Genomic DNA, 26,291 nt, shown 5'->3' on the forward strand with positions numbered 1-26,291 from the left:
GTTTCCAAAAGTTCAAACTCTGCAGCAACACAGAGTTTTGGCATCTGGACAGGCAACAAGAATAGACACGGAGGCTTGATCCCCAAAACATAAGCAGCCCCAAGCCCCAGCCTGGAGGGGCCTACATGTTGGAGGTGGGCAAGAGCTTGAAAAGCAAGGAGGAGCTCTCCCTGCACCCGCCTCTGCACCCCACACATTCCCATGTGACACCTTTGGAAGGTCAGAGGGGGTAGGGAGCAGCCTAAAGAATACACATCATCTACCTCTGTCCACACGGCACTCGCCTGACAGACAGCTCGAGACTGAAACAGACTCAGGACGTGGCAGAGACTGGCCCAGATCACACAGGCTCCTTGCCCTCAGGGGAATGGGTGTGAGGCTGAAGAGCAGGCACCCTGGTTGCCCATAACTCACAAACAGGCAGCGTGGTCCTTGTCCCAGTAATACTAGAAGCCCCTCCAGAGACTGGAGGAAAATGAAGGGGATGAGGGTTTAGCTGTGGGAAGAAATGGCTGACCATCCTTGCGGCGTAATAAAGTATGTGCTAGCAACCAGTCTTGTCCCAGATACCGCATCAAGCTACAACTCACCCCTGCTCTGTCTTGGGGGGAAGAGTTCCAAAATAGGCAGGTGGGAAAGACCCAGGGCTCCCAAAGACAAGCAAGTTGTGCACAGAACCTGATGCCTCCAGAGGGAATCCAGAGCGCCCCCCTTCCAGCAGCCCCAGTCGAGGCAGGAGAGGGGGGCAAGGAGTGATGAGGCGGGACAGATGATGACCCGCCGCAGATGAGAGTTCAGCAGGAGGGAGGGCAGGCAGCAGCAGGTCCATGCCAACCCTCCTGGGGGTGGGGTGAGGAAGGCTATTTGGGGGGATCCGGGGGGATCTGCAGCAGCGTGGGTGAGGTCTCCATGATCCGCACCAGAAGCCGGTCAATGTAGCTCTCCAGTTCCTGCACATGCTCGTCCCGCTGGCTCAGCTCCCGCTCCCGCTGCAGGAGCAGACTGATGAGCTCATCGTGGGTCAGGTGGTAGTACTTGGCCGACTGGTCCAGCACAGCTGAGTCCTGTGGCCAGACCGAAGACAGTGAGCAGGGCAGCTCCAGGCCTGCCTGCCTGTCTGCCCGCCCGCCTGCCCACCAACACCTAAGTTTCACCACCACAGGGCCCTGGGCTGCCTGTCTCCAATGCCAGAGATGGCCTAACTGGCTTCAGGACTCTGGTGTAGGGGACCTGGCCTACTCACTGCCCCACCCTCCCCAGGACCAAGCCCTAAGACTCCACCACACATTCTGTCAGATGCCCCCGACACCCTGCTGGGCCTTACCTTCAGCCTCTTGGTGTCCGTCTGGCCAGCCTGGGGGGCCTGGGTCACAGGCTGAATGCCCCCAGATGTGACTGTTTTGAGTTTCTCCAGCCCACTACTCAGGGCTGTGCTCAGACTGGAGCGGGACTGCTTCCTGTCGGGGCTGCCCTCCACAGCAGCGGCACTGAGGGGCTTCACAGGGTGGGGACTGCAAAGACGTACAAGAGATGGGTTATGCGGAGAGAAGGGTGGCACGGGTCAAAGGTGAGGCTGCCTTCCCTTGGGAACCTCCAGGTCTGCTGGGCAAAAAGCCCAGCACTGGGTGGTGGCTGCCCCTACAGAGTCAAGGTCTCGGGCAGCCATGTCCAGTACTCCTGGGCTGTACTGCAACCCGTGTCCAGCAACCCCCTGGGCTGGCCTCAATCCCTGCCCCACCATCTGCTCCCTCCCCATTTCACTCCCTTATTCACCTGGTGATCTGGCCCCTTTACGGGGACAGCAGAGGCCATGCTACAGACTCTTCTGCACCTGCACCCAGCCTCTGTCAGCCGATGCCCTCCTCTAGCCATCTTCCTTCCATCCTCTTCTATACTGTAACCTTCCTCTACTGTGGTGACCAACCCTCCCAAGTTCCCAGGTTTCCCAGGACTGTCAGGATTCTCAGGACATGAGACTTTGAGTGCTAAAACCTGGGCAAACTGGGACACTTGGTCACCCAGCTCTCTCTATGGGTTGCTTCCCATCGGCGTTTCCACAGCTCTGCAAAACCCTCCCTTGACCTTGTATTTGCTCTAGCTAACACTCCCAGTCACCTTCCCCTTTCTTCTCACCCAAGCCTCTCCGCAGGATGGAGACTACATTTGTCTAACTTCTTACCTTTTATTGGCTCCTTAACCCATTAGAACAGGATGTCAGTCCCTACCAGCCCACCACAAGTGGACTTGCTGAGGTCACCAAGCCCTGCTGGTTCTCACCTCACTGACCTCTGTGGAAGTGACACTTGGACCACTCCTTCCTTTAGGCTGCTCGCCTCCCCTTCCCTTCAAGACCTCCATCTCGTCTTCTGACCCCACAGCCCCTTCTCAGTCTTAACAACTGCTAGTCTGCCCTTGGGTTCTCTGTTCTCCTCCTCCCTGGCTCCTACAACCCCCTAATCTCCATCTCTAGCCCAGACCACACCCCCTGGACCCTAGACCTGCAGAGTCAGGTGCAGGCTGGCTTGCTCCCCTGGGTTTCCCCTCAGGTGCATCCCACTCCCCACCACACCTCCTCTGTGCTGCTCCAGCAGTGAGGAGCACCTCTGGTCTCCCCTGGCTCAGATCAGAAAGTCAGAAGCCTGGGAGTCCCTCTGGCTCATCCTCTTCAGCCTCAACCTTAACAATCAAGCCCTGCTACCTTCCTGCCTTCTCAAGCCACCCTGCTCCTCTCTAGGCCACTGCTTAAACCTTTCTTCCAGCCACAGCCACTAAATCAGCTGCTCCATCTCAGTCTTGCCCACCTCCAACCCATTCTGCTGCAGGATAGTGGGCTCAGCTTTTCCAAAGCTTGAGAATCCTTTAATGGCTTCTATCAAGGTAAGAAAATACTATCTCTAACACAATCTGGCCCCTGCCCTTTCTTCATGGTCTGTTACTCCCCCAGCCACATTCTTATCAAGCTCTTACAAAAGCTAGTCTTCCATATGGAACAACACTGCCTCTTCCTCCCATTGGCTAATTCCTACTCATGTTTCACAGTTGTGCAAGTCCACTTCCTCCAGGAAGCCTTCCTGATCCCTCCAGGCTGAGATGACCCTCCTCTGGGATCCTCCAGCACCCTGTGACAGTTATATAAACTGTGTAACATAAACTGCATCAGGCCTCCAAATCAACTATCCTGTCCAGGGGGACCCTCTTACAAATCTATGCTTACTTCACAGAGGATTTAGACCATTCAGGAATAGAAAGCAAAATGGCTTAGTCCAAGGCTCTGAACTCCACTGAAGGAAGGATCACCCAGACCCAAAGACTCTCAGACTAGATCTATGCATTCATTCTCACAAACCGGGAAAAGCGGCAGAGCACCCAGGCTCTGGGCAGACAGTTGAGAAAAAGAATACATCTCAGTCCTTTCCTGCCACCTAGGAGCCTGCACTAGGGATGGGGGTGTAAAAGCAGCTCTAATGCCACCTATGGGCTGTGCCAGGGAAGGGGAGGATGACCAGTGTAGCATAAAAGTGCATTGAATGAGGGACCCGGAGGCCTTGGCTTGTTTGCCCCCTACATCAGAGGGATCCAGGATCCTAAACCCTGCAGCTTTCATGGCCTCTATTTCCTCCTTTGAGGAATGAGACAGCTCTATTTGGCCCATCCACTTCATGATAGAGGAAACAAGCCCAATACAGACATGAAGCCAACTCTGGGAAGAATAAAACTTATAAAAAGTGGCAAGTATGATTAGAGGTCATACTGGCAGACAGCAGGGCCAGCCGAGGACACTGCAACCACCAGCTCCCCCACGTCCTCTCCCTCAGCTCAAGGGAGCAGAGTCACAACCACCACCAGGGAGGGATGCTGGGGGCAGCCTGGACTCCCTCCTATCCGGTCCCCATATGTAGTGCTGGCCCCCTGGGGCTTCTTCCCTTCTTGGGTCCACTCTGTCTTCCCCAGTGGACTGGACATTCCTTGGGAATGGAGTGAGGACCATGTCTTTCATCTGTTCAGTGTCTGACACATAGTAAGATGCTCAGTGAATGTGGATGATGAAACATGAGTGCCTGGTTGGGAGGCCAGTGCTGGAGCCTGTCCTGCTCTCCCCTCCTTCACTTGGTCCTCCTAGAGCACTACCATCCCAGAGGGACTTGCTGCCTTCTAAGTCACACCCTTCACTTCCCAGTGCCCTGAGTCTCCAGGCCTCTGCTCACATCACCCCTCACCAGCTACCTGGTGAGGTCACAGCTTCATAATTCTTCCAAACATACCAGTGCCACAGTGAGTACAATCACACAGGAATCTGCTGTCCACTCAGCAGTCCTAAGTGCATCGGAACCAACCCCTGAAAGGCACCAAATGCAAACCAACGAAGCAACTGCTGAGGGTGGGAAACCTTTCTTCTGACAGTTACATATGTGGAAGTGTTTTAGTTTTTCCTTTTTTTCCTCTGAATTTGTCTCCAGCTTTCTTTTCTGAACTAAGTGCTGGTCCCTCCTCTGGCTCTCTGCCTTCCCCAGGCTGCACCCTCACTCTAGCTGAACAGGAAACTGCTCAAGGCTCCACTGCCAGCCTGCTCTCCCACGGTCTGCCCCAAGAACTGCCCCCTACTTGACAAGCTCCACTGCCCCCCGCCCACAGCTCCCCTGTGGCCAAGTGCACCCGCTCCAGAAAGGCCCACAGCACAGCTGTCCTTCCCTGCCAATCCACATCGGCTCCCCTCAGTTAATTCTTTATGCCCTGTACCTCATCGGTTCTGTTTTCCAAACCCCTGGCTTGTGGGGGTCTGCCTTGATTATCCCAGGTCCCAAGAAGGCAGCTTCAGAGGTGGTACCACAGAGAGCTCATGTCTTCAAAGCCCGTACCGTCTCACCCCTGGGGTAAAAGAGACCCTTACCTGCCCCTACAAAGGATGAGGCTGGAGTGTGAACCCTCAGTCCCTTGGGCTGTTCTGCCCCCTGTCCACCCTCTTCCTCCTAGACAGTGTTCTCAGGGGTGGATGCTCACCTGGCACTGGGCTGCGGCTCCTCAGCTGGTCGTGTCTCCAAGGGCAGAAGCACAAGCGGGGAGGCTGGGGTGGCTGCAGCGAGGTCCTCCCCAAGTGGGGCAGGGGAGCCCCCAGGTGGGGAGGGCTCAAGGGGGCCAGGGAGTGAGGCTGGCTCCCCTGGTGGTGGGGAGGATGAGGTCGGGGGCCAGGCTCCAGACAGGGGAGAGCACGGAGGGCTGGGCTCACGGTGGTGGCTGGCCCAAGGCGGGAGAGGGGGCGGTGGAAAACCAGGCTCTGGGGGAGTGGGCAGCTCTTCTGGGCCAGAATGAATAGAAGATTCCCTGGACCCTGGTGGGGATGCAGATGAGAGGCTGGGAGGATCTCGGCTCCCCTGAAACAAGAAGGGGTTCAAGGCATCTTCCTTGGAGACCCACACATCAGCCTGCTGGGAGGTAACTGATGGGGACCCAAGGGCCTCTCCTACTGGACCCTGGCCCTGGGCCTCAGGATCCTCAGGGCCTTCTCCAATCTCTAGAGACCCCTGCTGACTCTGAAGAGGCAAGCTCTTTGAGTGACACGGTATGAGGGCAGGACCCTCAGGGCAGCTGGTGGGCGCAGATAGGCAGGACCCAGACACAGTAGGGCTAGCATCCTCCACTAGCTCTTCCAGGCCAGGCTCGTCCAGCAGGGTTGCAGAGGAGTGGCTGTCAGACTCCTCCGACTCGGGCTTCTCTCCCTCCTCCTTTGTCTTTGGGGGACTGACAACCAGTGCACTTGGGGAGGCATCTTCTCCCTCTGTCTCTGACCCCCTGTTACTCAGCCCCGCTGCGGCCTTCTCCTCCTCCTGGGATCTTGAGGGTGTGAAGAGGCGCGGTGGCTTGGGAGGTGGGGTGCTGGGCTGCAGCCCCTCGTCAGACGCCCACCCGGGTTTAGGCTCAGGCTCCAGCGGGGGAAGCCCCTCGCTCCCCTGGGGGCTCACAGTTTCTGGCAATTCAGGCTGCACCTGGGGCAGAGGCTCATCAGACTCTCCCCGCAAGACGAGTGAGGCCATCTCAGCTGCAGGAGAAATGGTGACCACATCCCAAGGCCAGGCATCGTCAGCTGTCTCGACATCACGGCAAAGCTGGTTTTCGCCTTGGGAGGCCTGATTGTCCTGGCCCTCAGCAGCGCTGTCTGGGCCCGGCAGCCTCTCCCACACACTGATCACTTCTGGGGAGCTAAACAGAGATGTCCCACTGTCTGCTGGACTCTGCCCTTCTTCCCCTTCCAGGGCTGGCAGCTCCCTGTCTGGTTCTGACGCTGAGGCTCTCAGCTGCAGCTGAGCTGACGAGGCGGGCACACCAGTCCCTACAGACCCAACAGGCCCCAGGTCAGCTGCACTTGTGCTCTGGTGGTCCAGTCCTAAGTCCAGAGGAACCCTGGGCTCCAGCCACACGCTGCTCCCACCTCTTCCTCCTCCTCCCCCGGGCTCTCTCTCGGGCTCGGCTGCCTTCGCAGTCACGGCCCCGGGGCCTGGGTCTTGCAGCCGTGCGGCCTCCAGCCCCACTCCTGCAGGGGCCAGGATCTTGCTCCTGGCCTCTGGACGCAGCCTGCTGGCAGCAAAGATGTTGAAGGTGTTGTCCCACTCAGGCAGGGCTTTCCCAGGGGAGGCCAGGGGGGTGGGGCTGGCCCTCGAGGCACTGGGGAGAGAGGGAGCAGGTGAAGGAGAGTTTAGTGCTATGTCGGCTATGAGCTCCTCGAAGAAGGGGTTGCTCTGCAAAGAGGTGAGGAACGGGTTGGTGAGACCCAAGAATCCAGGTGGGGTGGCTTCAGGGGCGGCGGTGGTGGTGGCAGCAGCAGTGGCAGCAGCGGGGGAGGCAGCTGCAAAAAGGTTAGTGCTTAGCATGGGAGCAGCAGTGGGAGCAGGAGTAGGGGGGGCCAGAGCCCAGGGGGAGCAGGGGAGGTGGTGAGGAAGAGCAGCTGGGTCAGATTCTACCTGAGGAGACACGTCCAGGCTGTGGAGGGAGACAAAACCGTGAGCCTCCTGGTTAATGCCAAGACTGGAAAGGCCCCTGAGTCCCATGCCCCACCCCCGCCTCAGGACCAGGGGCCACAACACACACATGGGCTGGATTTACCTACTTGGGCCAGGGGACACAGGGAAGACCCCAACATGTAACATTATTGAGTGCCTCTCAAGGAGAAAGATGCTGGGCAGAGCTATTTTAATCCTCACTCCAACCCCAGAGGGAAATCATTCCATTTGACAGGCAGGATCCAAACCTAAACCAAGTGTTCTTCCCTCTATCCCATGCTGAAGCTTCTAAGGTTCTACTCAACAATGAATTTACATCTAGGGAAACTAATCCAAAACTAATCCGAAAGTGCCTTACACCTTTTTTTTTTTTTTTTTTTAAGATAGAGTCTGCCCCTCACCCAGGGTAGGGTAGAGTGAGTGCAGTGGCGCAATCTCGGCTCACTGCAACTTCTGCCTCCTGGGCTCAAGTCATTCTGGTGCCTTAGCGTGTACCACCACACCTGGACAATTTTTGTATTTTTAGGAGAGACAAGGTTTCACCATGTTGGCCAGACTGGTCTCGAACTCCTGACCTCATGATCTGCCCACCTCGGCCTCCCAAAGTGCTGGGATTACAAACATGAGCCACTGTGCCTGGCACCTTTTAGGACTAAGAGCAAAGGAAATGCCAGCTGGCATGGGGGGATAAAGAGACCAGAGAAAGGCCAGGCCTAGGTATCTCGACAAAGCTAGCACTTATAGCACCTCGCAGGGCACCTGGAATTCTGATATTTGAAACAGATTGGGTTCTATTGATCACCTGCAGAAGCAGGAAGTAATGACAGGTTGTCATCAGGTATGAAAAGGTGTCTCATTTCTTTGAAGGGCAGCCTAACTGACTAATGAAGATAAGCCACCTGTGGAGAAAGCCAATCAACAGGTGCCCTGACGGTCCAGCCTTTGTCTCCCAAGGTTGGCAATGTGTCAGCAGCAACTCTGGATGTCACCAGGGGCTTCTCAGGGACTCTGGGGATGGGGACAGGACAGGTCCTCTTAGGACACTGGAGAACAGGTGCTGGCCTTCAAGTGTCCAGAGCAGGGTCCTTTCTGGGAGGAACGCTCCCTGCACTGGTGCTTATCTAGAGAGCAGCCAACTCTAGAGATTCGGGCAGGGGTGTGCTCTCAAACTAGCGCTTCTCACTTCCCCAGGACACAGAAGGCTGCCTTGCCACTGAGCCACCTGTCAGAGGCAGACCTCAGTGACCTCACCCTCCGCTTTCTGGGCAGTCTCCCTCCTCATGGCTGGTCTCCCAGCCCTGGCTCTAAGCTTCCAGGACCCCCATTCCTTGGCTCCTGCCTGTCCAGGTGGAAATATCCTGGGGAAACTCCTACACATCCATCTTTTCAAGCCAATCAGCTTCTTCCATAGGAAATGCGGGCAGTAAGTCCTGAAGGGGCAGAAGCCAGGCTCTACCAGCCAGCCCATAAGGAGTGTGGCTTGGGGTAGGAAGGGCACCTATGGAGAGAGGATGAGCTGTCTAGAGCTTGCCCAGATTCTCCCAGGAACCCAGGGCCCGAAGAAGGCAGGCCCACACAGAGCTGGGCTGAGGCAGGTCAGCTCAGTAGCTACCACCAGGGGCAGACCACAGGAAGAAATCCAGCCAAAAATCACAGGTGGCTCCAAAGATGGTTCTGGGAGCTGGGAGGTCAGCCTCATGGGCAGAACACAGCTGGGTCCCAAACCCATGGATTTCTCATAAGAATGAGCTTCCAGAGAGTCTCCTGACCCTATTTTTCCCCTTACAATAACTCCCCACCCAAGGGTAAATTTTCAGTCTCATCCCCTCCACCTAGAGTTGGAGGAAGAGGGAGGTAAAAATTCCCACCTGTTCCCACCCCACCTGGGCTTCCCACTACTACTCTGCCTCTACGGACACGGTGAAGATACCAAAAGAGGAAGAATCATGGGCCCAGAGCCTCAACCCCAGCAGACGTCCTTTCTTCCTTCATTCCAGACAAGCCCCAGGCCAAGGCACACATGCCAGCCTTGGGGACCAAGGGGAGTGAGAAGCAACATACACCACCAGCAGGTAAAGAGCCTGACCTCAGCCCACTCACCATTACAGCATCCACACTGCACTCAGCCCAACCCTGCCTATAGGACCAGGGCCCCCAGGAATAGGGCTAGAGCACTTTGAGCTACTTCTCTCCCCAGCCCCCTTTAAGGAAGAGAGTCCCATCAACATTAAAAGCACCAAGCTTAGCTCTGCCTCCTCAGCCCTGGCCTGGCCTGCACTCACCCTTGCAGTCCTTCAGCAATCTGGCTGGCAGTCAGAACTACAGGGACAAGAGCGGCAGGGGAGTAGAGTGGGAGCCCCAGGTTAGGCTCGAAAACCTCCCTTCTCCCCACCAGCTCCCCAGAGGTACACACAAACCTGTTGGCATGGAATCAGCAAAGGGCTCTCCCTGGAGGAAGGGACTCCAAGCACCGGGCCTGGCGGGCCTTACTGAGCCAGCAGCACTTCTGAGAGCATCCTGTCCACCTGCCTATCCGGTAACACATCCCTCCTTCATGCCTTCCTCTCCCTTGCTCCACATCAAGTGCACATTCTGAAGGTTCTCACTTCAAAGCATCTCCCTCCCACTCCGCCTGGCCCAGGTCATGGACATATTCCCATGTGCACTTGTCTTTGCAGGCCGTGCTCTGAGAACAAACAAACACCTTTGCATCCTAGAACCCACCGTGCCAGCCTGGCACAGTCTCCCCACCCCCAAGTGGTGGGGGCAACAACATATGCTGACTTGTGTTCTCTTTTAGGACCAAATGCTGGGAAGGAAGTCAGAAGTCCAGATGTCTCTGCTCCCACAACCTAAGGGAATAAAACTTTACTGCCTGCAGGAAGCTTTGAACAATTGGTTAAACCTGCCATTCAACACAGGAACCACCTGTTCACCCCAACAGCCCCTTTTCTTAAACATTCTGCCTCTGTAGGGCTACCTCTGCTGAAGGCCAGGTGTCACTAGTGGACAGTAATTCCTTAGGCTTCCTCTTCCTTAGTGTGTCTCTTCCACACACTGGTCCCAGAGATGGCAAGTGGATCTGCACAGGCTCTCTACCAGGCAATCCCCCAAAGGCCAAAGCCAGCCTTGGAGGCACGCCCACCTCCAGCAACATGCCTTCAGCCTTCCCTCCTGAGGCATGACCTCCTGACCCTCCTGAGATGGGCCCAATGTCCAGAAAACATGTCCAAGAGACAGAAATCCTCTCCCATCACCTGAGCACCATGAGGTGACAGAGGGGCCTTGTAAGCTGTAAGTAGTGAGAGCGTATCATTTATCTTCCAAACCAGAGCACTGTTAATACAGTAACCATGCCAGGAGAACAGGCATAAGCAGGACGTGAGGCTGCACTAACTCCAAGCCACTGGGCGCACGTGAGAGTTATCCATTTACACCACCAAGAATGCAGCCAAGCTCCTTCCGCTGCCACAGCACATTCCAGGCCCACAGGGACCTTGCTGCCTACCACACCTGGTGTGGGGAGGCACTGCGGAGATTGCCAGAGGCCACCATAATGATACACGTACCTCTTTGTACCACACTTATTTCCAACTTTAAAAGTTTTTGTAATCCACATTTGATCCCCTTCTGTGCATAGAGTCCCACAGTTAGTGTGGGGGGCAGGGATCAGGGGAACACAGCACGACCTTGGATAGACACAAAGACAATCCGCTTTGGCCCTGGCGGGTTTCACATGCGAGGTCTTGCCTGTCCTCAAACACACAAGAAGTAGCCTGCAATGCAGCTCAGCGTGAATGGCTCATAACAGGGCGGGGAGCGAGGCCAAGTCCTGTGGCTGAGACAAGCTTGGTCTCAACTACCTACTACTTGCTCCGGCACACACTGGTAGGGGCCTAGTGTGACCACCATGGGCCCCAGCAGACGAAGGCCAAGTCAGAAGAACAGCGGGAGCCTCTTTTCCGCCCTGCATAGCCTCGTTCATTCCTTCCCAGTGGCAGCAGCCTTTCTTTGGATACTGCACTCGATTACGTTCAGCCTCAGGCCTCTCTGTGGGGCATCAGTGCCACACGGGAGCACTAGAGGGCGCCGCTGTTCTTGCCAGTGAGGAACATCCCGCAATCTGCAACCATAGCCCCAGGGCAGAGGCCCCCAGTCTCTAGACCTGGGGACAGGCTCCCCAGGCCCCAGCTGGAGATCCTGCAGCTACATTCAGTCACTCCATTTCTGGGTCTAACCCACAGTTTCCTGCCATGAGGCAGCCCACCTCGCCTCTCCTCAGCTAAGCAAGCCCTCTGGGGAAGTGCCAACAGTCCTTTCTTCCAGGCCACCCTTCCCCTCTCTGCAAGGCACATGAGGCCAGGATGCTGCTGACTGAGCTCAAAGGCCAGGTGTCACATCTGACAGCCCCTCCCACCCCATCTGAATGCACGACCACAGAGCCTGGCCCTGCAGCCGCAGCCTGCAAATGGACCGTATCTAGGGAGGGATGCTGAGTGCCCTCCATCCTGCTAAAGATAAGGCTCAGAATTCAAGTGAGAGCAGGACAGAAACCTCAGCTTCCTTATGGCCATCAGTGACCCAAATCCACCAGACTCCAAGACACCATTAGGAGACACGGGAAGCAGGAGAAAGAGGATGGAGACTATAAGTGCCCCAGGCCAGTGAAAACCCAAGACTCACAGTCAGGCCTGCGGGCGTCCAAGCCCAAAGCCTGGGCACTCACCTGCAAATGGCCGCAGCATTCGCCCTGACCCAGAAAAGGCCCAGAGACACCATACAGACAACCACACTGAGCCCATGGTCTGACCCTTTCAATCCAGGCCCTCAGCTCCTCCCAGCAAATGTCCTGTCCTGGTCTCCTGCCAGCTCCCTCTACCCTACCTATCACTTCCAAATACCACTGGCTGGCTGTCATAGGGCCACCAGGCTCAGCCTGGCACCTAGGAAAGGCCTGTCCCCTTCTTCCCAATCTTCCCCCGCAGATGGCCAGCAGCTCGCCTGGGCTCTGATGAGTATGGGCTGGGCAGAGGGACAGGGGCTGCTGTACCAAGCAGGGGAGGCAGGGAGTGGCATGCCTCTGAAACTGATCCACCCCCCATGCCCCTGTCTATAAGGGTCTAACAGGGGTTGCCTGCTTATCATGGCCCAAATCTAGAAAGACCTGCATGTCTCCCTCCACTCCTCTCAGCAGACTCAGAGTGCCACAGGGAAAGGAAAAGCCAGGACTACAAGACTCCTCTCCCCTCTGGGCAACAGGTTTAGGGTCCTTCCTCTGCCCCCTCACTACTTGCTTTTGCCCCCTCGCTACTGTGCTTGTCCTCTAAACCTGTCCACACAGCTGTGGAGTGGGAAGGGCAGGCTTGTTGAGAAACAGTGGCCCTTGCCACACTGGCCAGGGCTGCCACAGATGTTGCCCATCAGCAGCTGGCCCCAAGCCCTTGGGAAGGTGGGACACATGCTTCTGTGACCTGTGCCTAGAGTCCTTCCCTGGACCCTGCTATACAATTCTGCAGCCTCCCCTGGCTCAGAGTTAAGAGGAAGCAAAGGGTGGGGGCCAGGGGCTCTGCCCAGGACCTGAACTGGGGGACTCAGTACATTCAAAATGGAGCAGCTACTGCCAGCACTTCCCACAGTGCCAAACCTCAAGACCAAGAGACACCAGAGAGAGCCAGAGCCCCCAGCATCTCTGGGGACAGAGATGGGTTAGAAATTTCATAGGAGCTGCCCACAGCCTCTTGCCAGGCTGGGAAGCAACTGGGGGTGAATGTATGGGGGAAGGGGTGGAGGCCTCAGTTATTTGACTCCCGTCTCCCAGAGGGAAGTGATCACAGAGACAGCTGGGGAGAGGTCCTCTAGCTCCAGAGAGGGAGGGAAGTCTGAGGGTGCAGTCTCCAGTTCTCATCTCTCTACTGCCACAGCTTCCTTACCTTGAGGCCAGAGGGCAAGAGGTCAGGAAGCAAAGAATTCATACAAATGGACTTTCCCTGCTTCCCTCCAGCTCAGGGGGTAGGCATGCCAACTCATGCAGCAAGGCCTAGGGCTGAGAAGTCGGACCCCTCAATCCATGGGATTCTCAGAGCACTGTGCCCTGGTAACTCACCTGTGTCCGTGCGCACAGAACAAACCTTGGCTTAGAGAGATACCCCCACTTAACCATGCAAAGCCAGAGCCCCAGCAGCCTGCCTGAGGTTCACATCTGCTCCTTCCTCCCTGCCCCAGGGTCCAGGCAGCACACACCCCAGCATCCTCCCCAAGGAGCAAAGCTGGTCTTGCCAAGGACATACCTGGGTTTCTGAGTTGGTTCCTTGGCTTCTCTCAAGCCAAACCAGCTACTCTTGGTCTTTTCCTCCCCACTGGACGAGTGATGTGGGGAGGCCCCCAGGGCAGGACCCCCCTTCTCCCCCAGAGAGCTTCGGCGCCCCAACTCGCTCCGACTTAGGCCCTGGTGGTGGTGGTGGAAGAGGCCCATCCGGGGCTTGCGTTCCTCCTTCCGGGATCCCTCCTTCTCTGCCACAGCCTCAGAGGAGGCCACTATGGGTGTGGCGACCTGGACGGGCTTGCCCTCTGGCAGCTGGGCCCCCGCCTCTTCTCCAGGGCGGCTGGCCCCAAGGGCCAGGACTTTAGCTTGAGCACTCGGCTCCTCCTGTCCAAGCACTGCCTCTGAGCCGCTGTTGCTACGACTGCCTCTGGCCCAGGAGTCATCTGTGGAGCGAGGCCCCTCCTCGGAGGCCCGGGAAGAGACAGCTTGCAAGGAGCCAGAGGATGGGAATGAGCCCGAGATGGAGCTGCGGTGCCGCACAGGGGCCTGGGGCTCCTCGTTGTAAATATGGCTCCCATTGACACAGAGCGAAGAGCGGGAGGCAGCATCCAGGTGGCCCTGAAGATCAAGAAGGGCCCGAGGAGGAGCCGCGCGCATCTGGCTGGCCTCGTCGCTGTAGGTCCTCTTGTGGGTGAACAGCTTGGGGGACTGTGCAGACTCCCTGCCTGTAGAGGAAACACACCCAGTTAGCTCCCAGGAAGAGAAGCCCCATTTCCTGGCCCCAGGTCTTCACCATCACCCAAGGGAAAAGCCAGCACCCTGCTCCCCAGGGTGGCGGCCTGTGCTTACTCACCCCCTTCAGTGGACAGCCAGCTGCTGCGGCTCGGTGAGCGGGTGAGGAGCTCGGCGCCAGGCCCCTGGTAGGCCAGGCTCCCACTGGCTGAGGACAGGGTGCTGTCCGAGCCCAGAGAGGTGTTGGACTGGGTCAGGGACGACTTGCGCAGCTTGTTGCGGAGGAAGAAGCCTTTGGCTTTGCCCATCTTGCCCAGGCTGCCCAGGTCAGGATCCTCTATGGCGCTGCTTGGGAGGATGGCAGAGGCAGATTCCAGATCATACTTCTTCTTGCCCTTCATCTTGTCCTTGATCTTGCTGAAGGGGGACCTTGGCTTGTCCTTCATGGACAGGTCAAACATGCTGGCACTCAGGTTGTTGCGTGTGAACTGGATGGTGACTTCGATCTCGCCACGTTCCTTCTCCTTCTTGCCTGCCTTGGAGTGCAGCTTGTACCACCTGTGAGAGGAGGGGAGCAGGCAGAGCTCAGTCATGGGCCCAGGGAGCCTCACTCCCACCCAGTACCAGACACCACCCGGACCCACCCTTGCTCTGAGGGTCACTGACAGCCTCTCCCCAAAGGCTCCTGCTCTGACCCATAGGCCTGGGCTTCCAGGCCTCAGATGCAGCTGAGAAACTAACCAAAATGTCTCCATGATGGAGAAAACCACATCCTGAATGGGGAAGCTCCTCGGATGCCACGAGGTAGGGCGGCAGTTACCACGCCATGCCCCCTCCCACCCCAGGACCTTCTCCTGGAGCTCAGAGACCCCTCCTATCCCCCATATCCCCTATATGTGAAACTCTGAGGCCCAGAGGGGCAAGGCTGAGCTTGGGAGAGCCCTCCCCTCCCATCTCCATGCCCCAGCACAGACAGACCTACCCACATTTCTCCCTGTTGATATCATCTCCTCTGGCCAGTCCCAGCCAAAGCTCTACTCCCAGGCACCAGTGAGCCCAGGAAAGAACAGCTCACCCAGAGGCCCAGGGCCAGGAACACAGGAAAGCTAGTGCACATACTCATGTACGTACACACGCACGCACACACACACACACACACACACACCCCTCACACACTGACTCACTCCAAGCCCTGTCAGGAATACCTCTACAAGATGGAGGAGCAGACAAGAATGGCAGAAAGAGACCCAGGAAAGACAAAGAGCACTCGCACCTGCTGAGCATCTACAGTGAGTTACAAGCAGCGTGAGGGCCTTTGCTCCCACATACACCTCCCAAGAAGTGTGTGAGGTAAGAGGCACTACCCCATTGTACAGACCAGGAGGGTGAGGCTCAGAGGTAAAGGGACCCATCCAAAAACAGGTGGTTGGTAAAGGACAGTGGAGTCTCAGAGCCAGGCGTCCAGCTCCCCAAAGCCTAAGTTCTTCCCAGTGCACACCCACTGTGCCCAGAGAGACACAGAGACAGCCCCCAATACACATGGCCACCGCACAGGGTGGCTGGGGCCTGCCCTACTGGGGAGGGATGTTCTTGTGCAGGGGTTAGCAGTTTCTTAGAGAACTAAGCAAAATCTTTCCATACAAGGAGCAATCACGCTTCTTGGTACTTAAACTACTGAGGTGAAAACTTACGTCCACAGAAAAACCTCCACACAAATGTTTATAGCAACTCTGTTCGTGACTGCCAAAACTTGGAAGCTGCCAAGGTGTCCTCCAGTAGGTGAACAGATAAGCAAACTGTGGTACATCCAGACAACAGAATACTACTTAATGATAAGAAGAAACAGGCCACCAAGCCATGAACACACAGGGATGGGTCTTACATACATAAGCGAAAGAAGACAATCCGAAAAGCCTTCATGCTTGCATGACATAACTATTTGACATTCTGCAAAAGGCAAAACTATGGAAACGGTGAAAAGGTCAGTGGTTGCTGGGGGATTGAAGGGAGGACAGAGGAGTGAATAGGCAGAGCACAGGGACTTTTCAGGAGAGAAAAACTATCCTGCATGCTACCATACCAATGGGCACACATTGTCATACACCCACAGATTGCACAATACAACGAGTGAACCTAATGTAATATATAGACCCTAGTTAACAATGATGTATTGATGTTGGCTTTCAAATACAATAAACATGCCACACTAATGCAAGATGTTAATAAGACACTGCACAGCATGCGCGCGCGCGCGCACACACACACACACACACAGCCACCCAAGCTGCAGTCAATGGTGCAGGGGACACCTCTGCCCACCCCACAGTGCCAGCTCCCCAGCTTCTGGTGGACACAGGGTGGGGCATGGGGAGCCTTTGTGTGAAAAGTCCCTATACATCCAAAGATCCAAAATTAAGTCACTGCAAAAGCTTAATGGTACTGGTGGTAGTATTTTGATTATTTTTTATTTAATGTTGAAGTTAAAAAAAAAAAAAGGCTTCCTGGGGCACCTCCGACTACCATCCCCGTAGAAGAGCCCATCACGATGAAACCCTGGTGGGCTACGGCCGGCCTGTCCCACCTCCTTGGAGACCCACTCCAAGGCTGGAGCAGGCTAAGTCAAGGCTGTTGGTTTTCCTTCTCAAACCTGACAGACGATCCCCTGAGAAGGCGGGGTAGGGACAGATGGTGCACCATGTCCTAGGGTGTGTGTGCCTCTCTCTTGAGGCACAGGCAGGGAGTGAGGGGAGGAGAGGCCAAGCAAGAGAGACAGACCGAAGGATGTGTGTGTAAGGGTGTCTGTGGGGCAGGAGAGGAAGTTTGACAGAAAGACCAGCTACAGCATCAATAGCCTTACACCTTGACGTTCTCAGCCCAATGGCCATCCTGGGCCTGACCCTTTACCTATTTAGAGACCACGCCCTAGTGGCTTTCCCTAAACCTGGAGTAGGCCCTGTCTAGCATAGGAAGGTCCTGGGAGGTGGGGCAAAAGAGAAGGGTATGGACTCTAGCCCCAAATCACCCAAGCCTTGAGTAACTAGATCAGCAAGCAGGGCCAGTCTTTGCTGGGGCAGACAGGTTGGGGCCCTCGGCTCCAGCCGATCACACTGCACACACCACAGCGGCAACGCAATTACCTAGGGGCCGGGCAGGGAGGTGAGGCTGCAGGGAACTAGCACTTCCTACACTGCCTATTTTTGTCCTATTTGAATGTTTTATAAGGAGCATATATTACTGTGTTAATAGGAAAAAGAGACAAGGGAAAGCTTCCACTCCTATCTCATCTCAGCTTCCTGAGCCACAGAACGGGCCGCTGTCCTCTGCCTCTCAGCCCTCAGAGAAAGGCGGGAGACCAAGGCTCAGGTCCTCTGCCACTAGGACCTTTTGGAACTCCCTAACCTATAAGGTCACTTCCCCTTCTCCTGTTCTGCCCGCCCCTCCCCCACGGGGAATTTGGGTTTCTCTTTGTACCTATTTTTCCAGGAAGCAAGGAAGGAAAAAGAAAAGGCTTCCCTGAATATGTTTCAGGCTCTCCCATCATCAAGAGCACAGTGAAGTAGAGAAGGGCCAGGACCGACCTCTGGACCCCAGTTACTGTCACCCATCTACCTCCTTCCAGCCCCACCTCCCTCTGCAGCCCAGTCAAGAGCAGGACTGATTGGGACTCTGCCCGGCACCCTGGGCACCCCAGGGACTCAACCAGAGCAGGCCTTCTCCCAGAAGTGTGGCCTACACGAGCAGATGGCCAAATCTTCCCCCTCCCCAGAGCTCCTGCTTCCCGGTGCCTGGAACAGACAGCCCCACAGACCTGACGGGCACCATGACATGGTCCACCAGAGGATGGGAAACTATGAACGCTGTCAAGGGGGAGCCCGCGATGAAAACAAATGGAGACTTTCTTTTCTCAGAGTCCCACACACAGCAAAGCAAACGGGCTCTAAGCACCTCATCCCTAGAGACTGAAGCTCTCACGGAGAATGTGACAGCAGGGTCCTGTGACCTAGTTCAAATCCCACCTCCCTGGGAAGCTCCCTCAGCTGCCATCATCCTGCTGGCCTGGCATACACACTCTGAATCAAACTCACCCTACAGCCAGATCTGGCAGCACTGTGCTCCAGGACCGCCTGGTGTTGTCATGTCCTGGGCACCCAAGGTTTCCCCACCTAGACTGTGTTTCCTATGGATATTGACTGACTATCCCCTGGGACACACAGCTCCAAAGTAAAGAAATCACACATGCACAGTTTGGAGCTGCAACTTTCATCTGAATGAGCCTGATAGCAGGGCGTGGTGGTGAGTGCTCGGTCCCCCACTGACCAGCTCACCTCCCTCAGCCTCCATTTCCTTGGCCCTCAGGTGGGAACAACCATCCTCTCAGAGGCTAAGGCATGCCAAGCTTGGTCGGCAAGCAGCCAGTGCTTCCCACTTATCCTCTCATTCTCTCCCACAACTGTGAGCAACTAGGACTCTTGCTATTGAATCTCTGACGCCGATCACTGTGCCTGGCCTTCAAGGGAAGGTGCCAGATCCTTTAATATTCAACTTCAGCTGGGCGTAGTGGCTTACGCCTGTAATCCCAGCACTTTGGGAGGTGAAGGGAGGTGGATCACTTGAGGTCAGGAGTTCAAGACCAGCCTGACCAGCATGGTGAAACCCTGTCTCTACTAAAAATGCAGTAATTAGCTGGGTGTGGTGGTTCATGTCTGCAATCCCAGCTGCTCGAGAGGCTGAAGATATGAGAATCACTTGAACCCAGGAGGTGGAGGTTGCAGTTAGCCAAGATCACAGCACTTCACTCCAGCCTGGGTAACAGAGTGAGACCCTGTCTCAAAAAAAAAAGCAACCTCAACTCTCCAAGATCTGACCATGGGAGAGACAGGCCCTGGTTTCCAGTTTTGGAGCTTCTGCTCCTGCTCCTTCCTCCCTACCTGACCAAGGCTTTTTCTCCCTCTCAGTGTCCTTCACCAGGCCCTTCAGCCCTAGGAATTCCAAAGCCCAAGCTGAGGCCTGACCTGTTACTCTCGTCCAGGACAGAGACATGGCTAAAATCAATCAGGATGTGACCAAGGTCCCAACATTCATCTAAACAGTAGCTCACAAGACAGCTCTCATTTTCAGAGCTTCATAGCTGTGGCACCCAAGCCTGCTATGCATCAGTGCAGGATTTATATATAGATATAAATCCACCCAAGATGCCACCCTGACTTATTGAACTAGAAGGTCCCAGCCTGGTTATCTATATTTCTCAGCGTGGTTGGGGGCGAGGCTTCACAGATGAGCAAACTCACCTAGACCCCAAGTGAGAATCACAAGGATGGTACCTGCCACTTTGTATCACTCCAAGGTCAGCGGCCAATGTTCTCTCCACCTGGGCTTGTCCTCAAGGACACGCAGTCGGTACCTGGGAGAAGCCTGTGTCTCTTTCCTGCCCAGTAAGGCTTGCCTTCCCAAATCCCGAGGACACGCTGCTTCTGAGAGGACTGACCCTAGAAATACTCATCCCTCCTCCAGGAGTGGGTAAGTTACCAAAGGAACACATGGGGGAGGAGCAGGCAGCATTAAGCACTTTCTAGAAATTAGGAGTGTTGGCCTTATGTGGGGGCTCACACCTATAATCCCAGCACTTTGGGAGGCGGGCAGATCACAAGGTCAGGAGTTTGAGATCAGCCTGGCCAATATGGTGAAACCCTGTCTCTACTAAAGATACAAAATTAGCCTAGCATGGTGGCATGTGCCTGTAATCCCAGCTACTCAGGAGGCTGAGGCAGGAAAATAGCTTGAACCCAGGGGGCGGAGTTTGCAGTGAGCCGAGATTGCGCCACTACACTCCAGCCTGGGTGACAGAGCAAGACTCTGTCTTAAAAAAAAAAAAAGAATTTTAAGATGAATTAGGCCTCCTAGTTCAGAAACCACTTCAGAAACAACACTGTCACCAAAACAACAGGAAGGACAGTGATTCTGCCCCCGTACAATTCCCCTGACACCCACCTGGTGATCAAACTCCGGGCTGCCTGCAGCACATATATCACCGACCGGCACATCCTTCACTGCAGGGACTAAACTGCTCCACCTGCAAAGCACCCACCTTGACTCCACCTCTCTGTTAGGAGCACCATCTGGGGCACTTGAACTCTCCAAGGCCCAGGCAGCACATGCTCAGGACACAAGGGTTTTGATGAAGTTGATGATTATCTGGGACTTGTCCCAGGTGCCTCTGCAACCAGAACATGATGGGCACAGTATGGAAAGGCACCGTAAGAGAAAATTCTTTGTAACTGAAGAGGCGCACGCAGCTACCGATGCTGCTCTTCAGAAGACACACATCAGTGCTTCTCAAACTGCAAAGTGCAAAATCACTGGATCTTGTTAAAATGTGTATTCTGATACCCAAAGTGTAGGTGGGCCTGAGAGAGCTCCCAGCTGCCCATGCTGCTGCTGGCTCAGGGGACACACCTCTGCAGAGCACTGCACACAAGGGGGCTAGAGAATGGCCAGAGCTGACCCTGCTGAGGGCTCACTGTGTGCCCGGCTCTGCAGCTCTTTCACTATCCACACAGCCAGCCCAGGAGATGGGAGGACCATTTTACAGATGAGAAAACTAAGTTGTAGAGACGGTTTGTAACTTGCCCAGGGCCACACAGCTAGTAAGTAATGAAGCTGGAACTTGAATATGAAGGTGCCCGACTCCAAGCCATGCCCTTAACCTTTAAGGTTTAGCATCTTTCAGAAAAGCTGAATGCACATACTCCTGCCCTGGGTACCCTGAGAGGACAGAGACTGGAAAAGGCCTGCATACACATCAAAGACCCTGAAGACCAAACCCCCTTTCAAAAGGTTGACACAATCCCAGAACACAGAGCCCTGAGATGCCCTGAGGGGGCCTCGGGGTTCTGTCCAGTCCTCAGCCCCTCAAAACCTTGTCAGAGAGCAGCCCAGCCTCCCCCAGTAGCCATCAGGGTCCAGAATTCCTGAGAGGCTGGGACCACAGGGAAGCTCTTACAGGGGGCCCCCAGCTCAGCTGGAACACCTCCCCCAGGCTCTCTCTGCCGGACAAAGTTCGCAGACCCCATGTGGACTTGGCACTTGGCCCTCAGCCTCCTCGCATCCACCCCCGAAGCAGAGGACAAAGCAGATGGAAGGGTTGGAGAGGAGTAAGTCTGTTCACCTTCCCCAAGATTACAGCCCTAGTTATTCCTGCTGGTGGGGTCCCCAGACCCTCATAACCAGCTCTCCACCCAGTTCTCAGGAAATGCAGCTGGGCTAACTGATGCCGTGTAGCATAAGTAGGGAGGCCCTGAATTCAGGGGAGAGCCGACCTGGGCCAGCTGTCACACATACCCATGCAAGTGACAGGGGACTCCAGTCAGAGACAGGCAGGGGCATGGGGGCTGGGGGTAGCTATAACAGCAGGCCCAGACACACCTACTCACCCCCAATTCTTATCAGTCCAAAATTCAGACCCAAATAACAATGCCCCTTTCTAAGCCCCCACCCATCATTTATTCCAGACTCCAAACCTAGAAACCAGATTTGTCTCTTTTTCCTCCTCACACCGTACATCTAAACTTGGAACTCTGTCTACTCTACCAGCAATTATCTCCAGAACTCATCCCCTCACCGCTGTCACCCCATTGTTTCATTCACCACCACCTCCCTGACGGACATTAGAACTCCCTGCTTATCTAACGTCCACATTCCACCCAGCAAAGACGTGAAGTCTGAAGCTCATCATGCCCCACCCTCCCTCCCTCACTCAGCTTCTTTTGGGGCTTGGCTCCTACGACTGTCTGCATCTCTCATTCCACTTGGGACACACTGGTCCTCCTGGTGTCCCTGAACCCATCAGCTGTGTTCCCACCTCAAGGCCACTACACCTGCTGCTCCCTCTGCCTGAGATGCAGGCCAGACCTTCTGGCCACGGTTTACTTACTCGCTTGAGTCAGGGCTCTGTTCATTCGAGCCTCCTCAATCTTCCCCAAGTACCTCAACTGCAACTACCCCTCACCCTGTTTTTTTGTTGTGCTTTTTTTTTAATATGGTATTTCGCTCTTGTTGCCCAGGCTGGAGTGCAATGATGCAATCTCGGCTCACCGCAATCTCCACCTCCTAGGTTCAAGCAACTCTCCTGCCTCAGCCTCCCACATAGCTGGGATTACAGGCATGCGCCACCATGCCTGGCTAATTTTGCATTTTTAGTGGATACGGTGTTTCTCCATGTTGGTCAGGCTGGTCTTGAACTCCCAACCTCAGGTGATCCTCCTGCCTCAGCCTCCCAAAGTGCTGGATTACAGGCATGAGCCACTGCGCTCTGCCCCCCTCACCCTCTTGCATCATCATACTGACCACAAGCTGGCACTGTGTGTGTGCGCACGCATGTGTCCCCATGCGCACATCCACGTGGCAAAATGCTGCACACGTATAGGGCTTGTTAGCATCTGTCTTCCCTCGCTCTACAGCCAACTGCATTATTCTGCTCATCTCTGTACCTCCAGCACTTAACAGTAGACACTCAAATATTTGCTCAATGAGCCAACAAATTATTCTGTGACTAACCTGGGCCCCCTTCACAACTGCTCCACGGTTTTCTATTGCTACAAACCCATGGGTCTTAGTCGTGAGAGCTGGAGCTCCCAAAGAGTAAAGAGGATCCCCACCCCGCCCTACAAACAGAAGCCTCCGGAGGGCAGGAGCCAGAGATGCCAGACTTAAAGGGAGGTTTCCAAAATGACACCTTCTTTTACTGTGAGGCACTTCCTCGGCCCCCCAGCTAAGCTAAGAATCTCACTAACTTCCCTGGGAGAGAAGATGCCCAGCCAGCTGTGGGAAGTGTCCAGCTTTGTGAATAGAGGAGTTGACCCAACTCTATCCCATCTCTTGGCCCTAAAAGGCCACTAATCTTATCCCCATTACCAACTACAATCACTCAGTTAGCACTTACTGTGTGCTGGCACGATACTAAGCACTGAATACGTGGAATTACATCTTATTCAATCCTCTTTAACAACACTGTGAGGTTGATATGGGAGGCAGACCCTGGGAGTGGCTAAGAGCATGGACTTTGGCGCCAGGCAGCCTGGGTTAAGCCCCAGCCCCACCATGTGCTGGTGGTGTGACCTCATCTCTATGTCTCCGTTTCCTCACCTATCTATAAAATGGTGGTAGCAGCCTACCCTCCCCTCACAAGACAACAGGCTGAGTATCCCCAATCCAAAAATCTGAAATCTGAAATGCTCCAAAACTTTTTGAGCATCAATGTTGATGGTGCTCAAAGGAAATGTTCACTGAAGCATTTTTGATTTTTATATTAGGGATGCTCAACTGGCCAGATAATACAAATATTCCAAAATCCAAACTCCAAAACACTTCTGTCCCAAGCATTTGGAATAAGGGATCTTCAACTTGCATGAGGATTCCATGTCCTATGCGTGGAGCGCTCAGAACAGGGCCCGGCTACATGGGAAATGCACAGGAGCATCAGCTCTCACATTCAGCAGGTGTGAGCACTGAGGTAAGGAGACATGCCCTGGGTCCAGTCACACAGTAAGCAGGAGAGCCAGAACTGGAACTCAGGCTCTCTGCCTCCAGAGCCCCCAACCCTGACCACTGTACTATGCTGCCTCCCTCTGCAAGTACAACGCACACTCACCCCCACACCCAGGAGCTCCCATGTCTCTGTCCAACCAAGGAATCTAAAGTAAAGTTACCCCTCTATTTCTGTAGAGCACGGGGTATGTGTTAGATGGGAAGAAAAATCACATCCTTATTTCCCCTAATCTCTAACAAAATTTAGCATGTCTTCCAACTATGAATTTTTGCAACAGTAGTAGTATAGAAGCAGCACCTATACATTTGTCACTAAGAGAAACTGGATTACTTTCCTATCACATTTTAGCTGTTACAGATGTCACAAATATTTACACTCATCACTACTTTGAATTGTAAAGTCATTAGACCTCCAGTAGATCTCATTATTTAATACAGTAATAAAGCATGTATGTTTCTTTAGTAAACTGTTTTTTGTTTTTTTTGTTTGTTTGTTTTTTGTTTTGTTTTTTGAGTCAGAGTTTCACTCTTGTTGTCCAGGCTAGAGTGCAACGGCACAGTCTCGGCTCACTGCAACCTCCACCTCCTGGGTTCAAGCAATTCTCCTGTCTCAGCCTCCCAAGTAGCTGGGCTTACAGGTGCCCACTACCATGCCCAGCTAGTTTTTGTATTTTTAGTAGAGATGTGGTTTCACCATGTTGGCCAGGCTGGTCTCGAACTCCTGACCTCAGGTGATCTGCCCACCTCGGCCACCCAAAGTGCTGGCTTTTGTATTGAGAACTATACTTCAACATCATTGGTGTACTTCACAATGCTGTATATTTAAAGACCTTATTTGAGAAGGAATCCATGGACCCAAAAGGGCTGGGAATACCTGCTTTAGAGTGGGAAGGGAGCAAACTCAGCAGAAGGCCAGGTCCTCCCCTCCCTGCCCACTGCATGACACCCAGGCTGAGAGCTCCAAGCAGAAGATGGGTGCTGCTCCCATTTCCCACCCAGCTAGGAGAATAGGGAGGGGGCCTGGTGAAGGGCAAGAAGCTGGCCAAAGGCCCTCAGGTTCCCTAGCGTCACGCCACAGTGCTCAGGCTGACCCTCAAACCCTTGCATGCCGATGAAGGTGACTCCAGAGAAACAACAACAGCCACGTGCACCTGCTAGCTGGGAGCAGGCTACTCCAGAGCTAGTTTTGATCATGTCCCCAACATCGCAGTCCCCAATTTCCCTGGGCTGGTCTCCACCTGAGCCTCACCTGCTATGGCTGCAACCCACTGCCCCAGCCTCTTCCAAAGACAGGGTTTACCTCAGCTGGCGAACAGCTACCACCACCCTGGGGACAAGGGGCCTGGAGAGCTGACCGTTGTAGGAATAAAACTCCAACCCCAATGCAAATGAAGTCAAGATGAACTTAGTCATGACAACAGAGCTGCCCCAAAATACTGGGTGGGAGAGTCCTCTAAGAGGGAAAGTAGGGTACCAATGTGAAGGAGAGGAAGAAATACTGATCCAGGCCTCCTTTCCCAGCCTCGCTCCCCCTACCTAGCTTCCCTTAGAGCTGGTACAAAAGGGAGACTCTGGGGCTCCAGAGGAACCCTCTGGACAGGCATATGACTCAAAAAGCATGTGTTGGGGAAAACACCATAACACCTGCCCATAATACTGCCGGCCCCAGATTTCCACCGCAGGCCAGTGATACGCCGTTTCAAGTGACACTGTATAGATGAAATCATGTGGGCCGGGCATAGTGGCTCATGCCTGTAATCCAAGCACTTTGGAGGCCAAGGCGGGCAGATCACCTGAGGCCGGGAGTTCAAGACCAGCCTGACCAACATGGTGAAACCCCATCTTATAAAAAAAAATAAAGAAAAAGAAAAAGAAAAAAACAAAAGAAATCATGTGCCCACAAAAGGCCTGCAGCCTTCAATGACTGGTATCATGGACAGTACCATGGGCAGGGCAAATATTTAGTGTGAAAGTCACCACCAAAGTGAAAAATAACGGGTTTTTTTGGTTGTGTGGTTTTTTGTTTTTTTTTTGAGATGGAGTCGCGCTCTGTCGCCCAGGCTGGAATGCAGTGGTGCAATCTTGGCTCACTGCAACCTCCGCCTTCCTGGTTCAGGCGATTCTCCTGCCTCAGCCTCCTGAATAGCTGGGACTAAAGACATGTGCTACCACACCCAGCCAATTTTTGTGTTTCCAGTAGAGATGGGGGTTCACCATGTTGGCCAGGCTGGTCTTGAACTCCTGACCTCAAGTGATCTGCCCGCCTTGGCCTCCAAAAGTGTTGGGATTACAGGCATAAGCCACCATGCCTGGCCCCAAACTGAAAAATAATGGCCAAGAATCGTCACTCCTGCCATTCCCAACAGGGTGTGTGTGTGTGCGCGTGCGCACGCGTGTGTGTGTGTGTGTGTGTGTGTGTGTGTGTTTGAGATGGAGTCTCGCTCTGTCGTCCAGGCTGGAGTGCAGTGGTGCAATCTCAGTTCACTGCAACCTACGCCGGCCTGCCATTCCTGCTGCAGTGACCAAATAGTGAGAGAGAAAGCTCATCTTTATGCCAGTCTTCCTGCTGGTATAGAAGAAATTCAGACCTATACAGACAATCATCAATGGACACCGAAAGCTCTGGGAGAAAGGCTGGTGTCAGGGGAGGACTCAGAATAGCTGGGGGGCTAACCATCCAGAACCCACTGCTTCATCAGGGCTTCGCTGAGGGTGGGCTGCAGTCAGGTGGGCCTCCCCAGGTGAGGCAAGCCTTGGCCAGC

At 54.5% G+C, this 26,291-nt stretch overlaps 1 protein-coding gene across 2 annotated transcripts in view; it reads right to left on the bottom strand.

Annotated features, from left to right (window-relative positions):
- Positions 1-600: 600 nt before the first annotated feature.
- RAB11FIP5 (RAB11 family interacting protein 5) overlaps positions 601-26,291 on the bottom strand; it is a 37,973-nt gene continuing 12,282 nt past the window's right edge. Inside the window, exons 2-6 of one of the 2 annotated variants that reach the window (XM_064364239.1) lie at positions 14,108-14,544; positions 13,280-13,979; positions 4,999-6,972; positions 1,325-1,511; positions 601-1,064 (exon numbers count right to left, since the gene is read on the bottom strand). In XM_064364239.1, the coding sequence (XP_064220309.1) occupies positions 861-1,064; positions 1,325-1,511; positions 4,999-6,972; positions 13,280-13,979; positions 14,108-14,544 (3,502 nt within the window). In that variant the 3' untranslated portion in view covers positions 601-860. The remainder of the gene's footprint in view (positions 1,065-1,324; positions 1,512-4,998; positions 6,973-13,279; positions 13,980-14,107; positions 14,545-26,291) is intronic. The other variant, XM_012475679.3, reaches the window with a different exon arrangement.

Source organism: Aotus nancymaae, unplaced genomic scaffold, assembly GCF_030222135.1.
Source record: "Aotus nancymaae isolate 86718 unplaced genomic scaffold, 86718_ANA_hifiasm-v0.15.2.pri h1tg000057l, whole genome shotgun sequence".
NCBI lineage: Eukaryota > Metazoa > Chordata > Mammalia > Primates > Aotidae > Aotus > Aotus nancymaae.